The 23,075-nt window shown below is 49.6% G+C and overlaps 1 protein-coding gene across 3 annotated transcripts in view; it reads right to left on the reverse strand.

The window, feature by feature from the left end:
- LOC116957111 (uncharacterized) overlaps positions 1-9,790 on the reverse strand; it is a 57,868-nt gene extending 48,078 nt beyond the window's left edge. For 2 of the 3 annotated variants that reach the window (XM_076058264.1, XM_076058263.1), the window contains exons 1-2: positions 9,633-9,787; positions 2,921-3,039 (exon numbers count right to left, since the gene is read on the reverse strand). In XM_076058264.1, the coding sequence (XP_075914379.1) occupies positions 2,921-3,029 (109 nt within the window). In that variant the 5' untranslated portion in view covers positions 3,030-3,039; positions 9,633-9,787. Of the gene's footprint in view, positions 1-2,920; positions 3,040-9,632 lie in introns of all 3 variants that reach the window. The other variant, XM_076058262.1, reaches the window with a different exon arrangement.
- Positions 9,791-23,075: the final 13,285 nt, after the last annotated feature.

Raw genomic sequence — 23,075 nt, forward strand, 5'->3', positions numbered from 1 at the left:
ACTAACATTACCACTAACAATACCACTAACACTACCACCGCTAATACCACCACTTGCACCACAAACACTATTATGACTAACACTACCACTAACACTCCCTCCACCGTCATTACCGCTAACACTCCCTCCACCACCACTACCGCTAAAACTATCGCCACCTATCACCACCACAAACAATACTACAACTAACACTACCAACACCACTACCTCTAACACTACCACCACCGCCACCACCGTCGCCACCACCTGGTGCACCGTTGCCGTGAGCTGTGCCTCCTGGCTCCATGGTCTCCGCACGTTCCTTGAAACATGGGACGCTTCTCAGAGATGGTTAATTGCACTGGTTGAACTGGTTGCACTGATTGGACTGGTTGCACTGGTTGCAGTGGTTGCACTGATTGGATTGGTTGCACCAACTGGACTGGTTGCACGGACTACAGGAAGAGTTGACGGGAGTGAGATGGCTGAATGGAAGCCAAACGTCCAAGGATGTGAAATAAGAATACTCTTGTTCTTCAATTTGATAGAGACCCACAGACTCACACAGGAAACCACAGACTCACACAGAGACCCACAGACACCGATAAACTCACACGGATAACCGATGTTTGTGTTTAGCTTGTCGTCCTTCCCCCACACCTCCGATTAACACGGTTGGTTCAGTACGGTGCGAAAGACGTTCAAAATGCATACAGACACCCGCAGATTCACACAGAAACCCACAGACTCACACAGAAACCCAAAGACACGCACAGACTCACACAGAATCCCACAGACTCACACAGAAACCCAAAGACACCCACAGACTCACACAGAAACCCACAGACTCCCACAGTGACGTACAGACTCAGTCAGACAAATCTATAAATTCACACAGAATCAAAGAGACCCACAGACTCACGAAAAGACCCAGACACACACAGGGGCCTAGAGGGTGGTATGGCCGGCATGGTTGGCATGGTTGGTATGGGACGAGAATTGAGATGGGCTCCACCCCTGCCCAGTGGCCTTCTTCTTAGCCCGGGCACCTGGGGGGGCCTCTCCACCCTGGGGGGGCCTCTCCACCCTGGGGAGAGGAGGGGGGCCGGGCGCTTCGGTGCAGTTGCACCACCTGCGCACTGCATGAGCTGCGTGCACTGGGCCAGGCATGGCCTTGCTAGGGCCCCTCTCCTTCTAGTGTGGCCGCCAGGCCCGCCAGGCCCGCCAGGCCCGCCAGGCCCGCCAGGCCCGCCAGGCCCGGTGTGCTTTGTGTATATACCGTATGTGTATGCGGTGTGTGTATATGCGGTGTGTATATGCGGTGTGTGTATATGCGGTGTGTATATGCGGTGTGTATATGCGGTGTGTATATGCGGTGTGTGTATATGCTGTGTGTATATGCTGTGTGTATATGCGGTGTGTGTATATGCGGTGTGTATATGCTGTGTGTATATGCTGTGTGTATATGCTGTGTGTATGTGCGGTGTGTGTATATGCGGTGTGTGTATATGCGGTGTGTATATGCGGTGTGTATATGCGGTGTGTGTATATGCTGTGTGTGTATATGCGGTGTGTATATGCGGTGTGTGTGTATGTGCGGTGTGTGTATATATGCGGTGTGTGTATATATGCGGTGTGTGTATGTGCAGTGTGTATATGCGGTGTGTATATGCTGTGTATATGCGGTGTGTGTGTATGTGCGGTGTGTATATGCGGTGTGTATGTGCGGTGTGTGTATATGCTGTGTGTGTATATGCGGTGTGTATATGCGGTGTGTGTGTATATGCGGTGTGTATATGCGGTGTGTGTATATGCGGTGTGTGTATATGCGGTGTGTGTATATGCGGTGTGTGTATGTGCGGTGTGTGTATATGCTGTGTGTGTATATGCGGTGTGTATATGCGGTGTGTGTGTATGTGCGGTGTGTGTATATATGCGGTGTGTGTATATATGCGGTGTGTGTATGTGCGGTGTGTATATGCTGTGTATATGCGGTGTGTGTGTATGTGCGGTGTGTATATGCGGTGTGTATGTGCGGTGTGTGTATATGCTGTGTGTGTATATGCGGTGTGTATATGCGGTGTGTGTGTATATGCGGTGTGTATATGCGGTGTGTATATATGCGGTGTGTGTATATGCGGTGTGTGTATGTGCGGTGTGTGTATGTGCGGGGTGTGTATATGCGGTGTGTGTATATGCTACGTGTGTATATGCTGTGTGTATATGCTACGTGTGTATATGCGGTGTGTATACGCGGTGTGTATACGCGGTGTGTATACGCGGTGTGTGTATACGCGTTGTGTGTATATGCGGTGTGAGTGAGTGAGCGTAGTGAGTGAGTGAGGGTAGTGAGTGAGTGAGGGTAGTGAGTGAGGGTAGTGAGTGAGTGTAGTGAGTGAGTGTAGTGAGTGTAGTGAGTGAGTGAGGGTAGTGAGTGAGTGAGGGTAGTGAGTGAGGGTAGTGAGTGAGTGTAGTGAGTGAGTGTAGTGAGTGAGTGAGGGTAGTGAGTGAGTGAGGGTAGTGAGTGAGTGAGGGTAGTGAGTGAGTGAGGGTAGTGAGTGAGTGAGTGAGGGTAGTGAGTGAGGTGACGGTAGTGAGTGAGTGAGGGTAGTGAGTGAGTGAGGGTAGTGAGTGAGTGAGTGAGGGTAGTGAGGGTAGTGAGTGAGGTGAGGGTAGTGAGTGAGTGAGGGTAGTGAGTGAGTGAGGGTAGTGAGGGTAGTGAGTGAGGTGAGGGTAGTGAGTGAGCGAGGTGGTGAGCGAGGCGGCGAGCCAAGTGGTGAGCGAGGTGGTGAGCGAGGTGGTGAGCGAGGTGGTGAGCGAGGCGGCAAGCCAAGTGGTGAGCGAGGTGGTGAGCGAGGTGGTGAGCGAGGTGGTGAGCGAGGTGGTGAGCGAGGTGGTGAGCGAGGCGGCGAGCCAAGTGGTGAGCGCTGCCTCCGCTCACCCTGCGCCACACGGCCGTATTTCCCGAACACGTCCTGCAGCGAGCGCTCGTCCGTGCCAAAGTGCAGGCCGCCCACAAACAGCTTGCCGTGGTTCTCCTGCTCCGACATCCTGGTCAGTCTACACACACACAGCACACACACACACCTACTATACACACACAGCACGCACACATAGTACACACACACAGCACACACCGTATATACACACAGCACACACACACCGTATATACACACAGCACGCACACACACCGTATATACACACAGCACGCACACATAGTACACACACACAGCTACTATACACACAGCACGCACACACACCTACTATACACACAGCACGCACACACACCTACTATACACACAGCATGCACACATAGTACACACACACCTACTATATATACACAGCACGCACACACACCGTATATACACAGCACGCACACACATAGTACACACACCTACTATATACACACAGCACGCACACACAAACATAGTATACACACACACCGAGTACACACACAGCACGCACACACCTAGTACACACACAGCACGCACACACAAACATAGTATACACACACACACCTAGTACACACACACAACATGCACACACAAACATAATACACACACACACACACCTAGTACACACACACATAAATTGATTTGCATTTTAATAACATTTTGACAAGCGTGTTTCTAGATTTTTGTTGTTGTTATTCTGTCTCTCATTGTTCAAATAAACCTACCATTAAAATTATAGACTGATCATTTCTTTGTCAGTGGGCAAACGTACAAAATCAGCAGGGGATCAAATACTTTTTCCCTCACTGTACACACACACACCTAGTACACACACACACCTAAGTACACCTAGTATCTTAATTGGGTCTTTCGGTAAAGCCACGTATACAGTGAGGGAAAAAAGTATTTGATCCCCTGCTGATTTTGCACATTTCCCCACTGACAAAGAAATGCTCAGTCTATAATTTTAATGGTAGGTTTATTTGAACAGTGAGAGACAGAATAACAACAAAATCCAGAAAAATGCATGTCAAAAATGTTATAAATTGATTTGCATTTTAATGAGGGAAATAAGTATTTGACCCCCTCTCAATCAGAAAGATTTCTGGCTCCCAGGTGTCTTTTATACAGGTAACAAGCTGAGATTAGGAGCACACTCTTAAAGGCAGTGCTCCTAATCTCAGCTTGTTACCGGTATAAAAGACACCTATCCACAGAAGCAATAAATCAATCAGATTCCAAACTCTCCACCATGGCCAAGACCAAAGAGCTCTCCAAGGATGTCAGGGACAAGATTGTAGACCTACACAAGGCTGGAATGGGCTACAAGACCATTGCCAAGCAGCTTGGTGAGAAGGTGACAACAGTTGGTGCGATTATTCGCAAATGGAAGAAACACAAAAGAACTGTCAATCTCCCTCGGCCTGGGGCTCCATGCAAGATCTCACCTCGTGGAGTTGCAATGATCATGAGAACGGTGAGGAATCAGCCCAGAACTACACGGGAGGATATTGTCAATGATCTCAAGGCAGCTGGGACCATAGTCACCAAGAAAACAATTGATAACACACTACGCCGTGAAGGACTGAAACCCTGCAGCGCCCGCAAGGTCCCCCTGCTCAAGAAAGCACATATACATGCCCGTCTGAAGTTTGCCAATGAACATTTGAATGATTCAGAGGACAACTGGGTGAAAGTGTTGTGGTCAGATGAGACCAAAATGGAGCTCTTTGGCATCAACTCAACTCGCCGTGTTTGGAGGAGGAGGAATGCTGCCTATGACCCCAAGAACACCATCCCCACCGTCAAACATGGAGGTGGAAACATTATGCTTTGGGGGTGTTTTTCTGCTAAGGGGACAGGACAACTTCATCGCATTAAAGGGACGATGGACGGGGCCATGTACCATCAAATCTTTGGTGAGAACCTCCTTCCCTCAACCAGGGCATTGAAAATGGGTCGTGGATGGGTATTCCAGCATGACAATGACCCAAAACACACGGCCAAGGCAACACAGGAGTGGCTCCAGAAGAAGCACATTAAGGTCCTGGAGTGGCCTCGTCAGTCTCCAGACCTTAATCCCATAGAAAATCTGTGGAGGGAGCTGACGGTTCGAGTTGCCAAACGTCAGCCTCGAAACCTTAATGACTTGGAGAAGATCTGCAAAGAGGAGTGGGACAAAATCCCTCCTGAGATATGTGCAAACCTGGTGGCCAACTACAAGAAACGTCTGACCTCTATGATTGCCAACAAGGGTTTTGTCACCAAGTACTAAGTCATGTTTTGCAGAGGGGTCAAATACTTATTTCCCTCATTAAAATGCAAATCAGTTTATAAAAATTTTGACATGCGTTTTTCTGGATTTTGTTATTGTTATTCTGTCTCTCACTGTTCAAATAAACCTACCATTAAAATTATAGACTGATCATTTCTCCGTCAGTTGGCAAACATACAAAATCAGTAGGGGATGAAATACTTGATCCCCTACATAGCATGCACTAAACTATATTTACACTCAACCTACTGGACACGTCAAAAAGAGCTTCATAGCTCATCGGATTTCTCCAGGATAAATAAAGATTCTGATTTGTATTGTATCGGCTGTCAGGCCCCACTGAGCTGCTGTGTAGCTGTCAGAAGCGACCACCTGGCCATCACAACAGAGAGCTCAGTGAAGCTAAGGCCCACACAGACCCACAGAGACCCACAGAGACCCACAGAGACCCACACAGACCCATACTTATAGAGACCCACAGAGACCTACAGAGAACCATACTCAGAGACCCACACAGACCCACACTCATAGAGACCCACACAGACCCATACTTATAGAGACCCACAGAGACCTACAGAGACCCATACTCAGAGACCCACACAGACCGGCACAGACCCATACTCAGAAACCCACAGAACCATACTCACAGAGACCCACACAGACCCATACTCAGAGAGACTCAGAGACCCACACAGACCCATACTCATAGAGGCCCACACAGACCCAAACTCAAAGAGACTCACAGAGACCCACACAGACCCATACTCACAGAGACCCACACAGAGCCATACTCACAGTGGCCCACACAGACCCATACTCATAGAGGCCCACACAGACCATACTCATAGAGACCCACACAGACCCATACTCACAGAGACCCACACAGACCCATACTCATAGAGGCCCACATCGACCCATACTCATAGAGGCCCACACAGAGACCCACACAGACCCAAACTCACAGAGACCCACACAGACCCAAACTCATAGAGGCCCACACAGACCCATACTCACAGAGGCCCACACAGACCCATACTCACAGAGGCCCACACAGACCCATACTCACAGAGGCCCACACAGACCCATACTCATAGAGACCCACACAGAGGCCCACACAGACCCATACTCATAGAGGCCCACACAGACCCACACTCACAGAGGCCCACACAGACCCATACTCACAGAGGCCCACACAGACCCATACTCATAGAGACCCACACAGACCCATACTCATAGAGACCCACACAGAGGCCCACACAGACCCACACTCACAGAGGCCCACACTGACCCATACTCACAGAGGCCCACACAGACCCATACTCATAGAGACTCACACAGACCCATACTCATAGAGGCCCACACAGACCCATACTCATAGAGACTCACAGAGACCCATACTCATAGAGACCCACAGAGACCCACACAGACCCAAACTCATAGAGACCCACACAGACCCATACTCATAGAGGCCCACACAGACCCATACTCACAGAGGCCCACACAGACCCACACTCACAGAGACCCACACAGACCCATACTCATAGAGACACACAGAGACCCACACAGACCCAAACTCACAGAGACCCACACAGACCCATACTCATAGAGACCCACACAGAGGCCCACACAGACCCATACTCATAGAGACCCACACAGACCCATACTCATAGAGACCCACAGGGACCCAAAGAGACCAGCGGCGACAGCAGCGCGAGGGAGAAGAGCGACAGGGAGAGGAGAGAGAGCGAGGAGAGCGGGCAGAGAGCGAGGGAGAGGGGCGAGAGGGAGAAGAGACATCTCCAGGGGCCGGTCAACGTGCTCTTCGGCTACGCCAAGCTCGCCGTGTACAGGGCGAGGAAGGTGGCCCTGGAGGGGCGACGTCCGGCCAGCGGCCTGGGCATCTTCCGCGCTCTGATCGGAGCCAGGGTGTGGCCGGAGTTCCGCCGTGCGCGGCTGAGCCACGCCGTGCCGGCCGACCCACGCCGTGCCGGCCTTCAAGGAGCAAGTGGGCGCCGGAGGAGGCCGCGTGCTCGGTGGCAGATGACGGTAGAGAGCTCTGTTGCATGCAGATTGTGAGCTACCCGTCGGAGGCCGTTTGACTGTGGGAAGGGCTGCGTGCAGGTGCATCACTTGTCGTAGTTATACAAAAAAATAGAGTGAGAGAGTGAACGAGAGAGAGCGAAATGGAGGAAGAGAGGGGCAGAGAGGGGGGTAGAGAGAGAGGGAAGGGGTAAGGAGAGCAAAGAAAAAACAAAAAACCGAAATGATGAACGGAGCAAAGTGTCGACTACACCGAGCATCTTCTTGTTTCCTCTGATCGTAAAAAAAAGAGAGGAGAGAGAGCGAGAGGAGGAAGAGAAGAGAGAGCGGGAGGAGAGAGAGCGAGAGGAGAGAGAGGAGAGAGAGCGAGAGGAGAGAGAGGAGAGAGCGAGAGGAGAGAGAGAGGAGAGAGAGAGCGAGAGGAGGAAGAGAAGAGAGAGAGCGAGAGGAGAGAGGGGAGAGAGAGGAGAGAGAGTGAGAGGAGAGCGAGGGAGAGCGAGGTGAGAGCGAGGAGAGAGAGAGCGAGGGGAGAGCGAGGGGAGAGAGGAGAGAGAGGAGAGAGTGTGAGAGTGTGAGAGGAGAGAGAGAGCGAGGGGAGAGAGAGCGAGGGGAGAGCGAGGGGAGCGCGAGGGGAGGAAGAGAAGAGGGAGAGGAGAGATAGAGGAGAGAGAGCGAGGGGAGAGCGAGAGGAGGAAGAGAAGAGAGAGAGCGAGGGGAGAGAGAGCGAGGGGAGAGAGAGGAGAGAGAGAGCGAGGGGAGAGCGAGGGGAGAGAGAGCGAGAGGAGAGAAAGGAGAGAGAGCGAGGGGAGAGAGAGGAGAGAGAGCGAGGGGAAAGGAGAGAGAGAGCGAGGGGAGAGAGAGGAGAGAGAGCGAGGGGAGAGTGCGAGAGGAGAGAGAGGAGAGAGGGCGAGAGGAGAGAGGGCGAGAGGAGAGAGAGGAGAGAGCGAGGGGAGAGCGAGGAGAGAGAGAGCGAGGGGAGAGCGAGGAGAGAGAGAGAGCGAGGGGAGAGAGCGAGAGGAGAGAGAGCGCGAGGGGAGAGAGCGAGAGGAGAGAGAGCGAGGGGGGAGCGAGGAGAGAGAGCGAGAGGAGAGAGAGGAGAGAGAGAGGAGAGAGAGAGAGGTGAGAGAGGAGAGAGAGAGAGGAGAGAGAGAGGAGAGAGAGCGAGAGGACGGAGAGAGCGAGAGAGGTGCCCGAGTCTCTGCTCGAGAGGAGGGGGAGGAGGAGGAAGGCATTCCAGCCATGCGGGCCAAGCAGCGATTCCGCGATCGCTTGGCCCGGCGGGTGACGCGCAAGCTGAGCTACAAGCCCGCCGAGGCGTACACGTCAGGCGGTACGTCAAGCGGTACGTGAGGCGGTACGTGAGGCAGTACGTCAAGTGGTACGTCAAGCAGTACGTCAGGCGGTACGTGAGGCAGTACGTCAGGCGGTACGTCAAGCAGTACGTGAGGCGGTACGTCAGGCGGTACGTCAAGCGGCACGTCAAGCAGTACGTGAGGCGGTACGTCAAGTGGTACGTGAGGCAGTATGTGAGGCAGTATGTGAGGCAGTACGTGAGGCAGTACGTGAGGCGGTACGTCAAGCAGTACGTGAGGCGGTACGTCAGGCGGTACGTCAAGCGGCACGTCAAGCAGTACGTGAGGCGGTACGTCAAGTGGTACGTGAGGCAGTACGTGAGGCGGTACGTCAGGCGGTACGTGAGGCAGTACGTGTGGCGGTACGTCAAGCGGTACGTCAAGCGGTACGTCAGGCGGTACGTCAAGCAGTACGTCAAGCGGTACGTCAAGTGATAAGTCAGGCAGTACGTCGGGCGGTACGTGAGGCAGTACGTCAGGCGGTACGTCAAGCGGTACGTCAGGCGGTACGTGAGGCAGTACGTCAAGCGGTACGTCAAGCAGTACGTCAAGCGGTACGTCAAGCGGTACGTCAAGCAGTACGTCAGGCAGTACGTCAGGCAGTACGTCAAGCGGCACGTCAAGTGGCCCTCCAAGCCGTCGTCCCCACGGAGGAACGCGCAAGGAGACGCCGCCGCCGGCCACCGCTAAAGGAGCAAAATCAACGGCCTCGTGCGACAGGCGAGCCCGAGTCACTGCGAGGCAAGACCAACTTCCACCCGTCCTGCCACAGCATGCCCAGCTCACACAGATGCCAAGAGACGTTTTAAAAACGTTACAACATAAAGAGAGAGCGAGGAAGGAGCGAGCGAGCGAGGCGAGAGGCGAGGTGGGATCGGCAGCCATTGGTGAAGGCCGCGAATGTCGGCGCTGACGACGCTGGCGTCAGCGCCGACCTGAGGCGATGGGACCGGGAGCGAAGCAAGCTGGGGGGCCTCCGTGAGGGGGAGTTTGTGGGGACAGCAACAAGGGCTGAGCTGGGGGGGGACTCACTCGAGTCGGCGTCTTCGTCTCTCTCTCTGTGTGCGAGTTTCCTGCGCTGCGTCTCGCTAGGTTCCTTCAGCGATGGCGGCGCGTGGCGATTCTCGACTATCGCGTCGATTCCCGGCGCACTCGACTCTCGGACGATTCTCGATTCTGCGTGGCGGGTTTTTTTTACTCTCAGATTCCACTCGCGATTCGGTGCCCCCGCCCACTCAGACCCGAGCCCCGCCCCCACTCAGACCAGGGCCCCGCCCATTCAGACCCGAGCCCCGCCCACTGAGGCACGGGCTCCGTCCACTGAGACCCGGGCCACCACGATCTCAAACCCGACCCCGCCCACTTAGATACGGGCTCCACCCACTCAGAGCCGGCCCCGCCCACATAGACGCGGCCCCGCCCACTGAGACCCGGACCCGCCCACTGAGGCCTGGGCCCCACTCACTCAGAGACCCGACCCCGCCTACTGACCCGAGCCCCGCCCACTCAGACCCGGGCCCAACCCACTAAGACCAAGCCCCGCCCACTGAGACCCGGGCCCCGCCCACTGAGACCAGGGTCCTGCCTCATCAGACCCGGGCCCAACCCACTAAGACTCGGCCCCGCCTACCTGAGACCCGGGCCCCGCCCACTGAGACCCGGGCCCCGCCCACTGAGACCAGGGTCTTGCTAAATCAGACCCGGGCCCAACCCACTAAGACTCGGCCCCGCCCACTGAGATCCGGGCCCCGCCCACTGAGACCAGGGTTCCGCCCACTAAGACCAGGGCCCTGCCTCATCAGACCCAAGCCCCACTTACTCAGACCCGACCCCGCCCACTCAAACACGGCCCCGCCCACTGAGACACGGCCCCGCCCACTGAGACCCGGGCCCCGCCCACTGAGACACGGGTCCTGCCCACTGAGACCAGGCCCCGCCCAATAAGACCCGGCCCCACCCACTGAGTCCCGGGCCTGGCCCACTGAGGCTGGAGTTCCGCCCACTCAGACCAGGACCCCCGCCCACAGAGATCTGGCCCCGCCCACTGAGGCCGGGGCCCCGCCTACTCAGACCAGGACCCCGCCCACTGAGACCCCGCCCACTTCTGCAGTGAGCGCCGCTCAGCTGTCGATTCAGGCTCAGCGCGACGCCTCAACAGCGGTGGGTGGCATCGCCTATTGTCAATAATCTATCAATAATCTATCAATAATCTATCAATTATCTATCAATAATCTATTATCTATCAATAATCTATCAATTATCTATCAATGATCTATCAATTATCTATTATCTATATATTGTCTATTGTCTATCTATTGTCTGTATATTGTCTATTGTCTGTCTATTGTCAATTATCTATCAATAATCTATCAATAATCTATTATCTATCAATAATCTATCAATTATCTATCAATGATCTATCAATGATCTATCAATTATCTATTATCTATATATTGTCCATTGTCTATATATTGTCTGTCTATTGTCTATTGTCTGTCTCGTGTCTATTGTCTATTATCTATTGTCTATCTATTGTCTATTGTCTGTCCATTGTCTATCTATTGTATATCTATTGTCTGTCTATTATCGATTGTCTATCTATTGTGAATTATTTATCAATAATCTATCAATTATCTAGTATCTATCAATGATCTATTATCTATATATTGTCTATTGTCTATCTATTGTCTGTCCATTGTCTATCTATTGTCTATTGTCTATCTATTGTCTATTGTCTATCTATTTCTATTGTCTGTCTATTGTCTATCTATTATCTATTGTCTATCTATTGTCTATTGTCTATCTATTGTATATTGTCTATCTATTGTCTATCTATTGTCTGTCTATTGTCTATTGTCTGTCTATTGTCTATTGTCTGTCTATTGTATATCTATTGTCCATTGTAAGACTATTGTCTATCTATTGTGTATTGTCTATCTATTGTCTATTGTCTATCTATTGTCTATTGTCTATCTATTGTCTATCTATTGTATATCTATTGTCCATTGTAAGACTATTGTCTATCTATTGTGTATTGTCTATCTATTGCTATTGTCTATCTATTGTCTATCTATTGTCTATATATTGTCTATCTATTGTCTGTCTATTATCTATTGTGTATCTATTGTATATCTATTGTCTAATGTCTGTCTATTGTCTATCTATTGTGTATTGTATATCTATTATCTATTGTCTATCTATTGCCTGTCTATTATCTATTGTGTATCTATTGTATATCTATTGTCTAATGTCTGTCTATTGTCTATCTATTGTGTATTGTATATCTATTATCTATTGTCTATATATTGCCTGTCTATTATCTATTGTGTATCTATTGTATATCTATTGTCTAATGTCTGTCTATTGTCTATCTATTGTGTATTGTATATCTATTATCTATTGTCTATATATTGCCTGTCTATTATCTATTGTGTATCTATTGTATATCTATTGTCTAATGTCTGTCTATTGTCTATCTATTATCTATTGTCTATCTAGTGTCTATCTATTGTCTATTGTCTGTCTATTGTCTATCTATTGTCTATTTATTGTCTGTATATTGTTTATCTATTGTCTGTCTATTGTCTATTGTCTGTCTATTGTCTATTGTCTGTCTATTGTCTATCTATTGTCTATCTATTGTCTGTCTAGTGTCTATCTATTGTCTATTTATTGTCTGTATATTGTTTATTTAGTGTCTATTGTCTGTCTATTGTCTATCTATTGTCTGTCTATTGTCTATCTATTGTGTATTGTATATCTATTATCTATTGTCTATATATTGTCTATAGTATATATTATCTATTGTCTATCTAGTGTCTATCTATTGTCTATTGTCTGTATATTGTCTATTGTCTATCTATTGTCTATCTATTGTCTATTTATTGTCTGTATATTGTTTATATAGTGTCTATTGTCTGTCTAGTGTCTACTGTCTGTCTATTATATATTGACTGTCTATTGTCTATCTATTGTCTATTTATTGTCTGTATATTGTTTATTTAGTGTCTATTGTCTGTCTATTGTATATCTATTGTCAGTCTAGTGTCTATCTATTGTCTATCTATTGTCTGTCTATTGTCTGTCTATTGTCTGTCTAGTGTCTATTGTCTGTCTATTTATTGTCTGTCTATTGTCTATTGTCTATCTATTGTCTATTTATTGTCTGTATATTGTTTATTTAGTGTCTATTGTCTGTCTATTGTCTGTCTTTTGTCTAGTGTCTATCTATTGTCTATCTATTGTCTGTCTATTGTCTGTCTAGTGTCTATTGTCTGTCTATTATATATTGTCTGTCTATTGTCTATCTATTGTCTATCTATTGTCTGTCTATTGTCTGTCTATTGTCTATTGTCTGTCTATTATATATTGTCTGTCTATTGTCTATTGTCTATCTATTGTCTATTGTCTGTCTATTGTCTATCTATTGTCTATTGTCTGTCTATTGTCTATTGTCTGTCTATTGTCTATTGTCTATCTATTGTCTATTGTCTGTCTATTGTTTATCTATTGTCTATTGTCTGTCTATTGTCTATCTATTGTCTATTGTCTATCTATTGTATATTGTCTATCTATTGTCTATTGTCTGTCTATTGTCTATCTATTGTCTATTGTCTGTCTATTATATATTGTCTGTCTATTGTCTATTGTCTATCTATTGTCTATTGTCTGTCTATTGTATATCTATTGTCTATTGTCTGTCTATTGTCTATCTATTGTCTAGTGTCTATTGTCTATTGTATGTCTATTGTCTGTCTATTGTCTATCTATTGTCTATTGTCTGTCTATTGTCTATCTATTGTCTAGTGTCTATTGTCTATTGTATGTCTATTGTCTGTCTATTGTCTGTCTATTGTCTGTCTAGTGTCTATTGTCTGGCTATTATCTATTGTCTATCTAGTGTCTATCTATTGTCTATTGTCTATCTATAGTCTATTGTCTATCTATTGTCTATCTATTGTCTGTCTATTCTCTATCTATTGTCTGTCTATTGTCTATCTATTGTCTATCTATTGTCTAGTGTCTATTGTCTATCTAGTGTCTATTGTCTAGCGTCTATTGTCTGTCTATTGTCTATTGTCTGTCTATTGTCTATCTATTATATATTGTCTGTCTATTGTCTATATATTGTCTATAGTATATATTATCTATTGTCTATCTAGTGTCTATCTATTGCCTATTGTCTGTCTATTGTCTATTGTCTATCTATTGTCTGTCTATTGTCTATTGTCTGTCTATTGACTATCTATTGTCTATCTATTGTCTATTGTATGTCTATTGTCTATATAGTGTCTATTGTCTATTGTCTATCTATTGTCTAGTGTCTGTCTATTGTCTATCTATTGTCTGTCTATTGTCTATTGTCTATCTAGTGTCTATCTAGTGTCTATTGTCTATCTATTGTCTAACGCCTCCCACGTGACACCTGTGACGCTGATTCACTTTCTAAGGCCTCCCACGTGACACCTGTGACGCTGATTCACTTTCTAAGGCCTCCCACGTGACAGCTGTGACGCTGATTCACTTTCTAACGCCTCCCACGTGACAGCTGTGACGCTGATTCACTTTCTAACTCCTCCCACGTGACACCTGTGACGCTGATTCACTTTCTAAGGCCTCCCACGTGACAGCTGTGACGCTGATTCACTTTCTAACGCCTCCCACGTGACAGCTGTGACGCTGATTCACTTTCTAACTCCTCCCACGTGACACCTGTGACGCTGATTCACTTTCTAACGCCTCCCACGTGACACCTGTGACGCTGATTCACTTTCTAACTCCTCCCACGTGACACCTGTGACGCTGATTCACTTCCTAACGCCTCCCACGTGACAACTGTGACGCTGATTCACTTTCTAACGCCTCCCACGTGACAACTGTGACGCTGATTCACTTTCTAACGCCTCCCACGTGACATCTGTGACGCTGATTCACTTTCTAACGCCTCCCACGTGACAGCTGTGACGCTGATTCACTTTCTAACGCCTCCCACGTGACAGCTGTGACGGTGATTCACTTTCTAACGCCTCCCACGTGACAGCTGTGACGCTGATTCACTGTCTAACGCCTCCCACGTGACTCCTGTGACGCTGATTCACTTTCTAACTCCTCCCACGTGACACCTGTGACGCGATTCACTTTCTAACGCCTCCCACGTGACAGCTGTGACGCTGATTCACTTTCTAACGCCTCCCACGTGACACCTGTGACGCTGATTCACTTTCTAACGCCTCCCACGTGACAGCTGTGACGCTGATTCACTTTCTAACGCCTCCCACGTGACAACTGTGACGCTGATTCACTTTCTAACGCCTCCCACGTGACAGCTGTGACGGTGATTCACTTTCTAACGCCTCCCACGTGACAGCTGTGACGCTGATTCACTGTCTAACGCCTCCCACGTGACTCCTGTGACGCTGATTCACTTTCTAACTCCTCCCACGTGACACCTGTGACGCGATTCACTTTCTAACGCCTCCCACGTGACAACTGTGACGCTGATTCACTTTCTAACGCCTCCCACGTGACTCCTGTGAGGCTGATTCACTTTCTAACGCCTCCCACGTGACAGCTGTGACGCTGATTCACTTTCTAACGCCTCCCACGTGACACTGTTGCACGCGTTGGGCAATTCGCGTCGGAGGAATGGTGGCGGTGCCTTGCGGGGTTTGTTAAACACGACGGAACTTTTGATAGCGAAGTCGTTTTGGGAGGTGAATCATCGCCTCGACCTCTGGGCGCTGGGTGGGGCGGCGCTCCATCGCCCCCTAGTGGGCGAACCGCGCCTGGCTACTGCTGCTGATGGTGGTGCTGATGGTGGTGCTGATGATGGTGGTGCTGATGGTGTGATGGTGCTGATGGTGCTGATGATAATGATGATGGTGCTGATGATAATGCTGATGGTGGTGCTGATGATGGTGTGATGGTGCTGATGATGGTGCTGATGATGCTGATAGTGCTGATGGTGGTGCTGATGATGGCGCTGATGGTGCTGATGGTGGTGCTGATGATGGCGCTGATGGTGCTGATGGTGGTGCTGATGGTGGTGCTGATGGTGCTGATGATAATGCAGATAGTGCTGATGGTGGTGCTGATGGTGGTGCTGATGGTGGTGCTGATGGTGGTGCTGATGGTGCTGATGATAATGCAGATAGTGCTGATGGTGGTGCTGATGGTGGTGCTGATGGTGGTGCTGATGCTGGCGCTGATGGTGGTGCTGATGGTGCTGATGGTGCTGATGATGTTGATGGTGGTGCTGATGATGGTACTGATGGTGCTGATGATGTTGATGGTAGTGCTGATGGTGGTGCTGATGATGGTGATGGTGGTGCTGATGATGGTGTTGATGGTGGTGATGATAATGATGATGATGGTGTTGATGGTGGTGCTGATGGTGGTGCTGATGGTGCTGATGGTGGTGCTGATGATGCTGCTGATGATGCTACTGCTGATGATGATGCTGCTGATGATGCCTCTGCTGATGACGATGCTGCTGCTGATGATGATGCTGCTGATGATGCTGATGATGCCTCTGCTGCTGATGATGATGCTGCTGATGATGCTACTGCTGCTGATGATGCTGCTGCCCACAGAACCATGCACGAGGAGGCATTGCTGCTGCAGTTCAACTCCCTGCACTTCTGGAAGCTGCCGCTCCCGGAGATCGGCTCCGACGACCTCCAGACAATCGGTGAGTGAGAGAGGGAGAGAGGGTGGGAGTGTGTGACAGAGAGAGTTTGTGTGGGGAGCGGTGGCTAGGAGATGTTTACTGTCTCGCCTGGCATGCAGGAGGTCGTGGATTCCATTCCGACCCTGACGATGCCTGCTGCTGCTGCTGTATATTTCGAGTTTGCATCTCTCTCTCGTCATCATCACAGTGGCTATGAGATGTTGACTACCTCGCCTGGTACACAGGTGGTCCTGGGTTCGATTCCGACCCTGACGCCTGCTGCTGTATATTTGGAGTTTGCGTGTCTCTCTCTCTTATCATCACGGTGGCTATGAGATGTTGACTACCTCGCCTGATATACAAGAGGTCGTGGGTTCAATCCCGACCTTAACAATGCCTGCTGCTGCTGCTGTAGATGTGGAGTCTGCGTGTGTCTCTCCCCGTGGTGGTCACTGCGTGGATTTGTCTCCGGGTCTTCTGTTCTTTCCTTTCACATTGAGAATCGACACCATGCGTTTTGAAACCATTCCGATTATTTGGTCTGCAAAATATTTCCACGTGACTTACCCACTTTTGTGTGAGCTGCGATCATTTGTGGCCGCTTCTGAACAATAAGTGAATTAGCTCAGTGGGGCTTTGCCTGGGGTAGGATGGGTGGATGATTTTAGTGTTGCCTCTGTACTTAAGTGTGGGTGTCTGTAAGTGTGAGAGTGCGTCCAGCAAAACAACCCCCTACCTCCTTGTTGGTGCCGGACGGTGCCATGGGGGGAGGGCCAATTTCGATTGGCCATTCCCCTCATGGCGTTTGTAGCCACTGCAGCAGCCAAAGGGGGGCTCTGGACGGGTGCGAGGGGCTGGTAACCCCTCCACCTTCAATTAATTACCACTAAACCACGTGAAAAATATCCAGCTAAGCGTGTGCCAGAGTCCCCGGAGGGACAGGCATCTATGACGTCTCCTGGCCAAACGGTATTTGGCGGAGCCAGGAGACTGAATCCTTACCCTTCGGGTTCCTCCAGAAACAGCAAAAAAACACTTCGTGTAGCCACGTGGAATGTTCGAACGCTCACTGCGGAGGAGAGGCTGCCACTCCTCTGTCGGGAGCTGGACCGGTACCGCCTGGATCTCTGTGATATTCAGGAGGTCCGGTGGACCGGTTCTGGCTCCTGCCACCATGAGGGGTGGATGGTCCTCTACTCGGGGCAGCAGACTTCCAAACAACAGAGAGTGGCTCTTCTTCGGAACAAAAGAATGAAGGGGGCGTGGGAGCGTGGCAGTGAGGTGTGGGAAGCTGTTAGCCCTAGGCTACTTTAGGCTCGCCTTCCCATCAACCAGAGGCAAGGAGTGGTGGTCGTGGTTACTTATGCCCCCACTGAAGATGAACATCAGTGGAGGGATGCAGGCAAAGCTGATGAGTCAGATGCCTTCTATGACCTCCTGTCACAGGTGCTGGCTAAAGTGGCCCCTCGGGATAGAGTCATCATGTTGCGTGACTTTAATGCCTGAGTTGGTCATGATGCTGGCACCTGGTCTGGAGTGATTGGAAGGCATGTGCCAGATCAGCTCAATAACAACAGTAGGAGGCTGCTAGAATTTTTGTGCAGCCCATGGGCTTGTAATTACCAACACGCTGTTCTGGCATCGGCACATCCACGAAACATCATGGATGCATGCCGGGTCCAAGCAAGAACATCTGCTGGACTATATAGTGATGAAACAGCGGATCCGGGTCCATGTCCTTGACACCAGGACCTACCGTGGAGCTGATCTGCCCACTGATCATCGACTTGTCATCTGTAAGATGTGCCTGCCATTCTTCCACTCCGGTGGTGGGTGTCCATCTAGGTCTCTGTTCAAACCCATAGTGGCATGGTCTCAGCTAGCTGATGAAAGTTGAAAGCGAGAATTTCATCATCACTTGTGGCTGGGGTTGGCATCATCCCCCAGTCTTGATGTTGAGGGTAAATGGGTGAGGTTTAGGACTGTGGCTCATGCAGCTGCAGTGGCTGCGTTGGGTACACGGTCCAGACCTCCCCAGAGACCCTGGCTGACAGTGGAGGTGTTCAGGCTGGCTGAGAAAAAGCGACAGGCCCACTGTCATCGGCTACAGAATCCCACGTCAGAGAATGAGGAGGCTTTACCGCAGCCTTCGCTCGGAGGTTCGGAGAGCCGTGAGGCGCTGCAAGGATGGGTGGTGGTCGCGGGTTGCTGAGGAGATGGAATCTGCCTCATTGCCCTGCGATCACAAATCACTCTTTAATTCCATCAAAAAAGTAACTTGCAGCACCACCCCTATCACCATCATTAGGAGAAAAATGGTGATCCAATCTCTGACCACCGGGAACACGTTTGCAGATTTGCTGAGCATTTCTGTGAGGTCCTGGGGGAGGGTAAATCCCTCAGCCTGGAAAACATCATGGGACAAAGTGGGGATGACCCTGCTGAGGCTGCGGTGCATCAAATATTGGAAGAGGAAGTCACCCCCTGTGAGTGGCTGGCTAAAGTGACATTTGTTGAGGAAGTACTGAAGGCGATCCAGAGTCTGAGACCAGGAAAGGCATCGGGCAGAGATGATTTCCCAAGACAAATTCTGAGGGAGGGTGGCGTTTGTGCACAGAATGCTCTAGATGACATAATAAGTCTGGACCACTGCACGGGTTCCGCAGGATTGGAAGGATGCCCTGGTGGTTCCCCTCTTTAAGAAGGGGGACCGCACAGTATGTAACAACTACAGGGGCATCTCACTCCTCAGTGTGCCGGGAAAGGTCCTGGCAAGGATTATTCAACACCGCCTTGCCAGGCACGCTGAGGAGAGGCTTGCCAGAGCCCCAATGTGGTTTCAGAAAAGGGCGGTCCTGCACAGATGCCATATTTCCTGTCCGTCTGCTACAGCAGAGATGTAGGAAATCCCAACAAGACCTACATCTCTGCTTTATGTACCTTGTCAAGGCCTATGATATCATCAGTTGGCCTGGGATCTGGGTTGTTCTTTGTGATTTCGGAGTCCCTGACCCTCTGCTCACGATCATTGAGGACCTTCATGATGGTGAGCGGGCCCAAGTAAAACTGCGTGGCTGGGAGTCGGAGCCATTCCCTGTTCACCTTGGGGTGCGACAGGGATGTCCTCTGACTCCCACATTATTCAACATCTACTTTGACCACGTAGTTCGTGAAGCCTTCCATGGCCCTACCGGAGGAATTTCCATCTGGTACAGATACAATGGGAGGCTGATCAATGGATGGCTCCCTATTGGTCAACCCTGTTATGTATGCCGATGATATGGTAATTGCTGCTCACCGGAGCGTGTCACTAAGAGGTGGGGCCTTACCAGCAGCCCCACCAAACTAAGGACTTGCCTGGGTATTTTGTACCATCAAACACTCCACGCCCACTCCCAATTGGTGATGGGGCAGTTATGTAGAGAGTGGAGAGTTTCCCATACCTGGGCAGTGTGCTCATGACCGGCTCTGGTTTGAAAGCAGAGGTCTCACTCCGAATCAGTCGAGCGGCAATATCTTTCCGTCGGTTGCGTAACGCTGTGTGGAAGCTACCTGGTCTGTCGTTCCGCACTAAGCTTCAGGTCTTCTCGGCCACACCCCTAATGGAACATCTTCCCCGGTTAGAAACATTTAGGCTGGCCTGCCTACGATCCATCCTGGGTTTAACCAGACTGGATTGTGTGAGGAGCTCACAAATCCTTGAAAGATCTGGGCAAGGTCCCATCGGTGAGCTCCTCCGGCGGGCAAGGCTGCGTTGACTGGGCCATGTAGCCCACATGCCCAGCCACCGCATGCCGAAACAGCTTTTGTTCGGCCGGATTGAGGGGGCTAAGCGGGCGCGGCACGGGCTAGAGAAGAGATGGAGTGATGTGGTACAGGAGGACGTGGAGCTGAGTGGACTTGCCGATGACTGGTACCAGCGGTGTCAAGATCGGCCTCTGTGGAGGAGGCTCGTGAAGGACTCTACTGGGCAGTTGGAGGCAGTCGCCCTCCAACAACAACGGAGGGCGGAGGAGCGACGCTCACAACAACGAGCGGAGCGCCGGGCGGCTAAAGCACAGCAGGTTGGCACAGTAGGGGGTACAGGTGGTGCACCAGCCAGTCATCTCAGTCAGTCGACCCGTGGCACCTGGGTCTGCCCCGTGACCTCCTGCCAGCGGGCGTTCGACACTTCACGTGGCCTCAGGGTGCACATAGCCTGGCACAAGCGTCGTGGTGACGTCACCGCCACTTAGTGGCGAATGGCGGTGGTTGTTGTTGTTGTGTGTCTGTAAATGCGTGCGCGTGTTCGTAAGTCGCTGTCCGTATCTCTCCATCTCCGTCTGTTCCTCTGTGTCTGGACCTCTCTCTCTCTCCCTTGCTGTCCCTCTCCCTACAGGCGACCCCCACCAAGGGACCAGCCCCCCCCCATCTCCCCCTCCTCCCGTGCCCCCAGGCCGTGCCCCCCACCCCGGCGTGGCCCCCGCCGAGTCGACTCCGCGGATCGCCGCGTCCGCCCCCCACGACTTCGGCACGGCCACCTACTGGCGGCGACCGCTGCCCGCGCTCGACCCGGCCGAGATGGATCGGCTGATGGCGGGAGGGGGGCCCGGGGAGGCTCGCGGCGGGGGGCGGGGCTGAGGAGGGAGGGAGGGAGGGGTCAGGGGGTCGCGATCACGTGATCGTGTCACGTGATCGCGTCACGTGATCGCGTCACGTGATCACAACGCGCAGCGTTAGAAGGAGAACAGCGGACAGAACAGGGTGGGTCCAGATGTCTTGTGCCCTCCCCCCCCCCGCCAGAGTATTTATTTATTTATTTAACGTAATTTTTCGGTAAATATCTCCCTTGTTTTTTCACGGTGGCTAGGAGATGTTAACTACCTCGCCTGGTACACAGGAGGTCGTGGGTTCCATCCCGGACCCTGACGATGCCTGAGTGAGTGGGTGAGATGTTAACTACCTCGCCTGGTACCCAGGAGGTCGTGGGTTCCATACTGGACCCTGACGATGCCTGAGTCAGTGGGTGAGATGTTAACTACCTCGCCAGATACACAGGAGGTCGTGGGTTCCATCGCGGACCCTGACGATGCCTGAGTCAGTGGGTGAGATGTTAACTACCTCGCCAGGTACACAGGAGGTCGTGGGTTCCATCCCGGAACCTGACAATGCCTGAGTGAGTGGATGAGATGTTAACTACCTCGCCAGGTACACAGGAGGTCGTGGGTTCCATCCCGGACCCTGACGATGCCTGAGTGAGTGGGTGAGATGTTAACTACCTCGCCAGGTACACAGGAGGTCGTGGGTTCCATCCCGGACCCTGACGATGCCTGAGTGAGTGGGTGAGATGTTAACTACCTCGCCTGGTACACAGGAGGTCGTGGGTTCCATCCCAGAACCTGACGATGCCTGAGTGAGTGGGTGAGATGTTAACTACCTCGCCTGGTGGACAGGAGGTCGTGGGTTCCACACACACACACAATAATAGTTTATAGTTTCTAACATCCACACACACAATACTAGTTTATAGTTTCTAACATACACACACACAATACTAGTTTATAGTTTATAACACACACACACAATACTAGTTTATAGTTTCTAACATCCACACACACAATACTAGTTTATAGTTTCTAACATACACACACACACAATACTAGTTTATAGTTTCTAACATCCACACACACAATACTAGTTTATAGTTTATAACATCCACACACACAATACTAGTTTATAGATTCTAACACCCACACACACAATACTAGTTTATAGTTTCTAACATCCACACACACAATACTAGTTTAAAGTTTCTAACATCCACACACACAATACTAGTTTATAGTTTCTAACATCCACACACACAATACTAGTTTATAGTTTATAACACACACACAATACTAGTTTATAGTTTCTAACACCCACACACACAATACTAGTTTATAGTTTCCAACATCCACACACACAATACTAGTTTATAGTTTCTAACATCCACACACACAATACTAGTTTATAGTTTCTAACACCCACACACACAATACTAGTTTATAGTTTCCAACATCCACACACACAATACTAGTTTTTAGTTTCTAACATCCACACACACAATACTAGTTTATAGTTTATAACACACACAATACTAGTTTTTAGTTTCTAACACACACACAATACTTGTTTATAGTTTCTAACACACACACAATACTAGTTTTTAGTTTCTAACATCCACACACACAATACTAGTTTATAGTTTCTAAAATCCACACACACACAATACTAGTTTATAGTTTATAACACACACACAATACTTGTTTATAGTTTCTAACACACACACAATACTAGTTTTTAGTTTCTAACATCCACACACACAATACTAGTTTATAGTTTCTGACATCCACACACACAATACTAGTTTATAGTTTATAACATCCACACACACAATACTAGTTTATAGTTTATAACATCCACACACACAATACTAGTTTAAAGTTTCTAACACCCACACACACAATACTAGTTTATAGTTTATAATATCCACACACAATACTAGTTTATAGTTTCTAACATCCACACACAATACTAGTTTATAGTTTCTAACATCCACACACACAATACTAGTTTATAGTTTATAACATCCACACACACACAATACTAGTTTATAGTTTCTAACACCCACACACACAATACTAGTTTATAGTTTATAACATCCACACACAATACTAGTTTATAGTTTATAACACCCACACACACAATACTAGTTTATAGTTTCTAACACCCACACACACAATACTAGTTTATAGTTTCCAACACCCACACACAATACTAGTTTA

This window comes from Petromyzon marinus, assembly GCF_048934315.1.
Source record: "Petromyzon marinus isolate PM22_M1 ecotype Great Lakes invasive population chromosome 70 unlocalized genomic scaffold, UKy_Petmar_22M1.pri1.0 chr70_unloc.1, whole genome shotgun sequence".
Taxonomy (NCBI): Eukaryota; Metazoa; Chordata; class Hyperoartia; order Petromyzontiformes; family Petromyzontidae; genus Petromyzon; species Petromyzon marinus.